The 9,939-nt window shown below is 41.7% G+C and overlaps 2 protein-coding genes across 3 annotated transcripts; both read right to left on the bottom strand.

The window, feature by feature from the left end:
* Positions 1–531: 531 nt before the first annotated feature.
* Positions 532–3,741, bottom strand: sptssa (serine palmitoyltransferase, small subunit A). The gene is made up of 2 exons (XM_020611523.1): positions 3,543–3,741; positions 532–2,087 (listed from the first exon to the last, which is right to left on the bottom strand). The coding sequence occupies exons 1-2, from the start codon at positions 3,643–3,645 to the stop codon at positions 1,984–1,986; spliced, it is 207 nt and encodes a 68-aa protein (XP_020467179.1). The 5' UTR covers positions 3,646–3,741; the 3' UTR covers positions 532–1,983.
* An 806-nt stretch (positions 3,742–4,547) lies between these two features.
* Positions 4,548–8,763, bottom strand: eapp (e2f-associated phosphoprotein). 2 transcript variants are annotated; one of them, XM_020611560.1, is made up of 6 exons: positions 8,543–8,763; positions 7,465–7,646; positions 6,895–6,990; positions 6,625–6,739; positions 6,379–6,507; positions 4,548–5,953 (listed from the first exon to the last, which is right to left on the bottom strand). In XM_020611560.1, exons 1-6 carry the CDS (start codon positions 8,608–8,610, stop codon positions 5,665–5,667), a joined length of 879 nt encoding a protein of 292 aa, XP_020467216.1. In that variant the 5' UTR covers positions 8,611–8,763; the 3' UTR covers positions 4,548–5,664. The 2 variants fall into 2 exon arrangements, with proteins under 2 accessions (XP_020467216.1, XP_020467215.1); XM_020611559.1 differs by having other exon boundaries at positions 4,553–5,953; positions 6,895–6,993; positions 8,543–8,762.
* Positions 8,764–9,939: the final 1,176 nt, after the last annotated feature.

Below are 9,939 nucleotides of genomic sequence, written 5' to 3'. Positions count from 1 at the left end.
TTATTTTAGCAAACATTTTGTTTTTGTGTGTCTGGAAAGAAAAAAAGTTAATCTCCCCAACTCAGCTTTATTGGCTTTTTACATGACTTGGGGGAAGCTGTGGCTGAGGAGGTGGAGCAGGTCATCTCCTACCCAGGATATTAGTAGTTTGATTCCCAGATTGTTCAAAGTGTGCATGAATGGCCAAATAGTGTGAACGCTTTGAGTGTGCTGCAATGCATAGTAAAGTATAAGACCTTTTACCATGACTTTCAAAAGCATTCATGCTGCTGTGACACTCCTTTAATGCTGGAGTGTTTTTCAGAGCTGAGACCAGCAGCTCAAACACATGGAAACACTCCCCTCCAGTGGCATTGCTACATACATACATGTGCACTTCACCACAAATATCAGCTCTTCGATCACAACCAAAGTTAACAGGATGGACGTGTCACTTCTGACTGGCAAGTTAGAGCAAAACAAAACCTCATTTAAAATAACACCAGATAAACACCCTTAGCTTAGTGAAATATCCATTTAATTATTTCAGAATTATTTAACAATATTTACCATCAGTAGCTCACAAAAAAAACAAATGTCATTCTATACACCAACATATTCATCTACAAAATGTTGCAAATATGTATACAAGATTATATACACAAAATTGAGAAAAATACAGTTCTGAAGGTGGGAAAAACAATTTTCCAAAGGACACCAGTAACGGAAGGAATGCATAGAAAACATGACATACAGAAAATGGAACTTGAGAATTTACCATTTCTGTGCAAAGAGGAAAGTGTTAGCATTGCCTACTATGTGGTTAATGACATACACGTCAGTTTATCCCTGACCTGATAACATCACCATTTGCTTTCACAGAGTGATTGACAGCTGGCAGCACAGGTACAGTGGCCATGTCCAACTTCAACCGTGTACAATAAGAAGTTAGTAGATAGAAACAAAGCTGATGCGGAGCTGCAATAGGTGGTTTAAAAATGTCTGCATGAAGGAAATACATCCATTCTTGTTAATGTCTATTGGTCCATTTCCTCTCAAGTCTAATTTTCAAGACATATACATCATTAACTCGTCATAAAGATTGCATTTAAGGCTGAGCTGAAGGTTTAAGTTACTAGCTGCGGGAAACCCCATTTTTAGGGTGTTTACCACAGATAGGTTTCTCTGAGGTGGAGAATAAATGTCCAATTTGCTTTTCTTTTGCAGGAAGTGACAAGTTTGTCATTCAGCTCATGTGTTACCTACACTTAGGATTTTGCAGAAGGCATTAGTTTTGATGAAATACTTCGCTGTGTGAAGTTGCAGGTGTGCATGTGCATGTGCATATGCATATGCGAGACTGCATCTGTCTGTGTGTGGAAACAGAGGTTTGAAAGTACGGGAAAACGATGGTGGCAGTTGAAAAGAGCTGACATTACTACCTCAAGGCAGCTCGTGCCTGCTTTGACAAAACAATCAAGCCTCATTCAGAGATCTGATCCTGCTTCCATCATCATCATCATCATATCTGGCTCAAAGACTACAGTAATGGACAATGTCTTTTGTCCAGCCACTAAAAAAAACACTATGACAACAATGGTTTGATGTCTGAATGGAATAAAAATAAAATGGCCCTACACAACCAGACATCCAGATAATTATACATTTTCAAAATAGTAAGGTGTGCTTGATTCAAGGACATGAAAGCAAAACACATGGAGAAAACAAAACTAATGCACCATCTTTAAAGGCCGTGTGTCTGAGCCCAGCACAGTTCACAGTCTCAAATATCTTCAACAGAAACAGTCCCAGGGAAAAATTTGTCCAACATGACCTCCAGCAGCTTTGACCATTGATACAGAATTGGCTTTGGAGAGAAGACATCCTGCCTCCACATGGTTGGAAACGATCCCCACTTCAAACCAGGGAGAGACAGACAGGCAGGCAGGCAGAGGAAGAGACAGGAAGCCAGAGACAGACGGGTGGATGGACAGAGTCATCATGTCATTGGACGACCTCAAAGTAGTGCAGGATGGCCATGATGTGCTGTGGCATGAAAACATAGCCAGTGTAAACTGCCATGCCAGCCACTGAGATCAGCAGGGAGTCTGAGGAGGAGATGTTAAGGAAGGAGCCAAGATTCTGTTTCAACTACATCCACCCATTATCGATACTACTTGTACTGAACAGGTTCACAGGGGACTGAAGCCAATCCCAGCTGACACTGGGTGAGTGAATGTGATCACCTTCATGAAGGAGGATTTACTGTTGGATTAGACTGACTTAGTCTAAGACAGGTGTTCCTAATAAACTGGCAAGTGGACAAGATGCGACAAGAGCAATGACAGCTTATGTCCACACAAGCAGATGACAGCTGGATTGTATTTCATCTGAAACAGTCGGTTAGTGAGAACAACCCACTGAGAAGAAAAATAACAGGCAACTATTTTCAAGCCAATATTTTTCAGATCTGTGATTGGATGTTTACTGAAATGCACCATACGAGTCATGGCTGACTTCTCTCCTTCAGTTTATATGTCCACAGACTTTGACCTTTCATCAAAGAACCCGATATTTTCCAACACTGTGGTTCAGTTTACTGATGAAAGTCATGTCCATCCACGCCTTAACAGGGCAGTTAGACTGCTCCCTAGCTAATGTATGCATTAACACTTGATGGGACACTGTAGGAGGACAATAACACAGCCTTACAGTAATAATTCACACAAACACCCTGAGCCGCAGGGAAGAAACACACACTGACGATGACGCCAAATGTAGGAAGATGATACGTCTCGGTGCAGTGCCACAGATCTGCCTTGACACTATTAACACGATCCACTGTAATACTGATGTAATACGATTTTACTGTCGTATCAATCACCTGACTGTGGATCGGAAGTGCTTAACTAGCTGCAGCTAGCTTGGCCTCAACGCTGCCCTCAAACAAGTCACATGCTAAACTGCGATGACAATTGTGACATTTTCATACAATTTTATTTACAGGTAAAGATGCCGGAGTGTTGCAACAAAAATCGAGACACTCTCTGAAACGTTACTGCGTCTTATTCAACTCGGCAAAAATTAAAAACGAATCTTTTCTTTTTACACATACGATTTTCGTTGATCTTCAGCCGAATACGATAGCGAGCATTCAAAACTCCATTAGACATTCTACGTGTTTAAGGGTTCTTAACTTATGAAAGAATCCATGTACACCGTAAAACACGATTTAATATTATAATAATAAATATAATATTTTTAGCTGTTATAATATTATTATAACAGCCAAAAAGTATAAGTAGAATTTGCTTTCGAACATGTCGAGAGTCCAATTCCAACGAAAACAAGAACCAACCGGTCCACTATCGTTACATGCCCAGTTTGCTTTAAACCCCTATCATTTATAGAACGTGTTAACTGTATCCACAACACACAATAAACATATTGATCCCAAAAAAAAAACAAAACATATTGATCCCACTTAGCGTTATATTTCCTGAACTAAGTTAGCTAGCTAATTAGCCCAGTATGCAGTTATTTTTTCACACGGAAAAGGATACTGAACACCGTCCTCTCCCAGGGCTCCAACATGTACAACGCTGTCACCAGAAGATATTGGTAGTAAAACCAGGACAATTGCTTCCAATAGTCTCCCAGAGCCATGGTTCCAACTTTACAACTTTTATCCCTCCCTTACTTGACTTATTTCTCTCGACGTGAGTCGTCGTCGACGTCTTCTTCTTCTCTGGCGTTTTACGGCAGTTGACATCCTAGTGTTGCATTACTGCCATCTTGTGTTCGTAGTCTGCGTCACCGTTCCATTATCCTAAACTCTATGAGTCCATTTACCATCAAGAAATCTCTTCTCCTTCTTCCACTCCTTCCAAATTCCGCAATACTTTTAAAACTTATATCTACTAACCTTAATTCCGGAAACACGAGTGGGTGCACATTTCCAGCTGTTAGGTATTTTTAGTCAGATAGAAATTGGATAGATACTTTATGTATTAGAAATGTTTAGTGGAGATAGGATGTCTAGTTAGACTGTTAAATGCTTAGTCATGCTTATGAGTTTCTACAGGGTACATCTGGTCAAGGATAACTAGAGAGAAGAGTTGATGACTTGTGAGAATGTTTTTAGTTACACACCACTTAATCAACAGACACACACACACATTGATTTGCTTCATGTTTTGACTACTGCTATGACCAGCTGCAAAGCTGGTAACAGAGACGTCTCGGTTGACGTTTCTGTGTAGTATGGGGCTAGCCCAACCGAGGGGATATAATGTATAGGCCTGGTGGGTTCAGGGTCTTTCATCTTTCATCTGCCTGCGTGCAGGTTGGAGGTGAAAGATACCTGAGCGTGTAATGTTAATTTTACCTGTGATCCTTTGAATAAATCAGCACTGTTTTGTAGTTACTTGGACTGTCTCGCCTCTCAGAGTTAGCAATGGTAACAAGAACCATATCCTGCACAGCCAATCACGACACCACCATGGAACACCCTGCTCTGACATAAACCAGACTCTACTCTGGGAGTCCCAACATCCTGCTTTCAAAATAAAGGACCGGTTTAGTGTGAGAACAGCTGATAATAGTGTAAACATGCACGTGGGCAAAGTAGTATTCTGGTCGTTTACTTATAAGTGGCAATACCACACTAGCAGTTAAGGTGATGCAGTCAAAATTTACTATACATGATAAATTTTAAAACAAATCACCAAATATATCTGATTTCTGTAACTCACAGAGGCCTCAAAAACAGTATCTGTACGAACAGTGCATACAGTGCAGTATTCACCACAGAGCTGCAACAAGAAGACTTTGGTGTCAAATTCCAGTTTTCATTATGCAGATGATACCGATATAGATATGCAAAACAAATGACATACTGTTTACAGTCTGCTTGTTTTCCATTCTAACCTTGCAATAACTTATTGTTTTGGCCTCTTGGGGGGGTCATAAACTCAACACTGACAAATCATAGCTTAAGTAGATTTATGGTGAACACCTTAGCAAAAACTTGTTCATTTACACATTCAGCAGATACAGAGGAACGTTAGCTTTCATCTGGGCTTGTGTTTGTGCCCATCTTAAGAATGTTCCCTCTGGTACCTCTGGGTTTGGTCTCCATCACTTCCTGAGGGAAATCTCTAGCTCATTAGCTGCTAAATGCTTCACTGTGCTGACCAGCTGGTCTCTGACAGTGTCTGTCTGCTGCTGAGCACTTAGTGGACAGTAGGTGTCTGAGCTTGTTTGATGACAATAGATGCCTGCTGCAGATGAAAACAACAGGACTGAAGCAGTGACAGTGAACCACAACACTTGCAAGCTGGAAAACCACACAGTGACACTAAAATTCAGATTCAGGTGATACTATTCAGTCTGTTAATTAGTACAAGTAACTTCTTTTATAGACCTGTCCAGGGTGGACCCCGCCTTCGCCTGATTGCCGGCCGGGATTGGCTCCGCCCCGTGACCCCGTTCAGGGACTAAGCGGCAGAAAATGAATGAATGAATGAATGAACTTCTTTTATATACAAGTAGTTATGTGATTCACTGCTAATATAAAACTAATAATTATAGCAGCTGTAAATGCTGCTGCTGAAAACACTGCTCACTGTTGTGAGGCTAACAGTCAATTAAAAACCATTCTGCTCAGACTCATCTCGGGCTGTCTCAGCAATGACTGGCCAAGATGTTGAAGAAGTGGTAGACCTCGTCTTTATCGAACACCGCCACCTCTGTGGAGCACTCAGAGCACTGCACCGGGTGGTAGACCTCATCAGCCTCCATCCCCGCTGGCTCAGGAGCCTCAGCCACCGGTGTTTCTGGCATCTGTCCCCTCCTTCTCTTCCTGTTCCTCTGTTTCCTCTCCTGCTTTGTTTTGTAGCGTAACACCTCATCTCTCTTAACCGTGCAGTTCATCACGAACATGGCTCGATACTGGGTCCGGTACTTTTCATGCCTGCGTAGACATAAAGCAAAATATCAGAATGTGGCTAGCAATACCAAAAAACAGCAAACAGAGCAGCCAGTATTTCATCAGTGGATAATGATATCAGAGAAGAGGCTCGAGATAGTAGCTGAAATGTGCCAATGTTTAGCGATGCTGTGACACGGAAACACCAGATTCCAACCTCCAATCATCATAGCTGCAACTAGTGTTAATTATCTAGTGATTGGTCAATACAGTGCCCCAGGGACTAAGGTGACATTTACAGATGTCTTGTTAAAGCCCTTTCTTGATTTATTTTGTCTGACCAACAGCCAAAAAACAAAAGATCTGCTGTTTCATATAAAACAGGAAAACTGTCACACTGGAGACATGTCACCGCCGTGTGTTACAAGCAAACCCTGACTCCTGTTCTCAGACCTGCTGTGAAGTCTCACCTCTGACAGTCGAGGCAGAGCGTTGTCATGCAGGCTGGACAGTTCAGAACAGCATCGCTGCTGGGTAAACCCTGAGCCCGACGAGGATGCAACCGACACACTGCTGCTGGTCGTTTTCTGGTGTTATACCTGCAGAGGAACCCAAAAAACTGATGGTTACAGGGGAAGAATGTGTTTTGACTTTGTCCATCTTGTCTGCATAAACAAACTCTTTATAAAATCTGAACGACTGCCTGAGTGTCTTACTCTCCCCTCCTGGCGTCCACCCAGGCCTGGTCCCTGTCGTCCTCGTCGGGATCATAGAGTAGCTCGTCATTGGTTGGTATGATGCGCTGGCTCTGCCTTCGACTGGTGGAACTGCCTGCAGAGGAAACAGGGAGACTAAAAAAAACTGACTGAGCTCAAACAGTCAATATAATGATGTATCTTGTACATGCATCCATCCAGACCAAAGGGATGACTTAATCATTGTGAGGTGCCAGGAAAGCTAGTTTTTCATTCATGCTGTACTCTTACTTGGTGTATCCTCCTCCTCTGAGTCAGAATCAAAGTAGACCTTATCGTACATCTGAGGATTAGGAGGTCCAGGACCACCGCTGCCTCTCGAGGTTTCTGCTGGAAAAAACACAGAATCATACATTTACTATGAATGTTGTCACAGCAAAATCCTGTCTCCCAGATCAGGATTTGTGGGTTAACCAGCTGACTTTATGGTTAACCCTGGCTTTCCAGTCTCACCAAGATAACCCAGGTTCAGTTACCATGGTAACTAACACTGTAAGTCAAACCTGCATAAAACATGTCTTGCTCCTCTTCTGCAGAACCCATGTGGCTTAGGGGTTGAGGAGTTGACCATGAACCACACCATCATCCCTGTCTGGAAGCTGTCTTAGGGTCTTTGTTCCCATCATTTCCTGCTTCCTCTCCTCTACCAGTATTTAATAAGGGCGAAATACTTTTAAACAGCGGCACCTTCTCACCAATCAGCTGTGAGGAAACATGGACTCACCATCCCCTCAAGATCCCAGAATGGGCAACATCCTGATTCCATTTAAGCTACAAGACATGCAACAGCAGGTCAATTACCTGCTGTCAACGGTTGCCAGGTACCCTCCATGGTCCTGATGGTGGAGCTGAGCTCTGCCTCCATCTCCTTCTCAAACTCATCCCCACTGGACGACTCACTCTCCCCTGTCAGATATTCTCTGATCAGCTTCTTCTTCTGCTCCGGGGTCCCATTCAGCAGCACATCCAGCTCATCCTCCGAACTGAAACATGGTGAGAGAGAAATTCACTCTTTTACACTGTTTCACTTTGTCTTGCCTTCTTCAGGCAGCAAGTCGACTAACATGAGCTGTGTCCACTGGCAACAGCAAGGTGCATTTAGTAAATCCTCAGAAGGACAGAGAGAGATTTCAGGATAAACATATAAAAATGTTTACCCGCAAAACACATACTGGATCATGACTGGGACTTTACACTCAAACTTTAAAGAGACATGAGTCATGACGTATTATTCTGTTCCACTTTTATTGTATCATGATTTATTTTTTTATGTATATTGTCTAGTTTGTGTTCTTCTATGTTTATTTCATTGTTGACATGTATGTATTTTAATGGTCCTTCTAGGGACAGACAGTGCAAACAAACTTGGGTTTTAAATGCTGTGGTGTGTGGCATCGATCTATGCTACAAACTTGTCCCTATACACATAAACACAAAAACTGCACTTTCAAAACACGAGTCATTGTTTCGGAAGTCATCAGCACTTGTGGAACTTTCACATTTGGAAATATAACTTTATTTAACCTCAATCTAAATAATGGTCTAACATTAAACCATGGCCATGGCTATTTTTTACTTGTACATGTTTAGCTAGATATAATTTAATTCCCAGTCTCTGTCCACATGTATGAGAGCTGGTTCTAAGACAACGTAGCGGCAGAATAAACCACTAACAGCTCCGTCACTGGTTATATAGCTAGCTTCAAACACATTATACTAAAGCAGACTTGTAGAGAAAACAGTTCACCAGAACCAGTTTGCCTTTTTCCAGCCTGCTCCAGTTTGTTTACGTGTTAGCATTCAGCTAGCTAAACGCACGTTAGCATTGTGTTGCTAAAGTGACCTCATAATCTAAGGTAACTATTTGTGTAACTCCTACCTGCTGGCTGCTCGCTCCTCGTCGCTCGGCTCCTCAATCTCATACGAATCAAACTCCTGTCTGTCCATTGTAACTGCTTGAGTCCCGCAACACGAGCTGCAAACAAGTTAGCAAAAATCTGTGAATGACGTTTTCCGCTTCTTCTTCTGCTTCTTCTTTGTTAGTTTGACTAAACGGAAGTTGGTAAACCTTGACGTAATCACTACCGCCACCTCCTGAGCTGGACCGTGGATAGAACTAAGACCATAAACACTCGAAGAAGAAGAAGAAGAAGAAGAAGAAGAAGAAGAAGAAGAAGAAGAAGAAGAAGAAGAAGAAGACTTTATCATTTTAGCTTTATTGGATAACTAATTTCAGCATTTTAAACTCAGCATACAAATACATGGTCTGACATGGTTCAAACTATTTCCTCTTGCAGAATTATAAATTAAAGGGTGTGTTGTGCTTTTCCTTGTTTTTTGACTTATCTACAATGTTACAACCCTGAATTATCATCTTAGATGTGACCTAAAGCTAAAAAATGAGGTGTTCATATGTTATAGTATTTCTATGCAGAAGCAACTGGGTTCATACACATCTGGCAAACTCTTAATCCATGATGTTATTGTCGGTGCTACGCTACCTGTTGGAATTCATTTCACCGCGTTGGAACTGTATGTGGTCATGTGGGGGAAGACGCAGCGACCACCGGTTGGATTTACCGACCTTGGAGCTACTTGAACGGGAGCGATGTTTCCACTAATCAGTGGGACTTAACGGTAAGTTTAAAAAACACACTGCACTTAACGGTAAGTTTAAAAAAACACACTGCTCTGTTAGTGCCTTGTTTCTCTGACATTAGAGAGAATTGTTGTAAGGCTGGAGAAGTTACTATGTCTGCATTATGCCAGATAAAATATGATGTTTCTCAATTACCCGCTTTGTCTAGAGTGTTATACATCATCAGTGCATATACTGATGTTTAACTATCTGAGGAGGAGACATTCAAATTAATTAATGTTGTCACGGTTTGTTGTGCTGTCCACCTGTGACACAACACCGGAAGCAGTAGCTGTGCGCGTTCATGAACTATCATCTCGTTTTAAGGAAGAGGCTTTTTGGCTCTGGTTCGGAAACAATGACAAACTATTTGGAGCTATGAGCGGTGCCAAGATCATTTAGAGGTACCCAAAATTAAACATTAAATGGCTGGAAACGAGCAAGACGAACAGCACGGCACTTTGTTGATGCTGTTTGTTTTTGACACTTTTCCTGTACTACTTATGTCTTTTAATGGTATTGTTGTTCCAATAAAATGAACAAAAATAAATTAATCCAACTAAATCCTTTGATCCTATATATCTGAATAATCTCACTGATTTCAGAAGTCTTCCCTTTTCTTATGCAAACACATCCTT

This window comes from Monopterus albus, unplaced genomic scaffold (genome assembly GCF_001952655.1).
Source record: "Monopterus albus unplaced genomic scaffold, M_albus_1.0 scaffold115.1, whole genome shotgun sequence".
Taxonomy (NCBI): domain Eukaryota; kingdom Metazoa; phylum Chordata; class Actinopteri; order Synbranchiformes; family Synbranchidae; genus Monopterus; species Monopterus albus.
The sequence above is the reverse complement of the archived record's forward strand: the minus strand, read 5'-3'. Positions and strand labels throughout refer to the sequence as shown.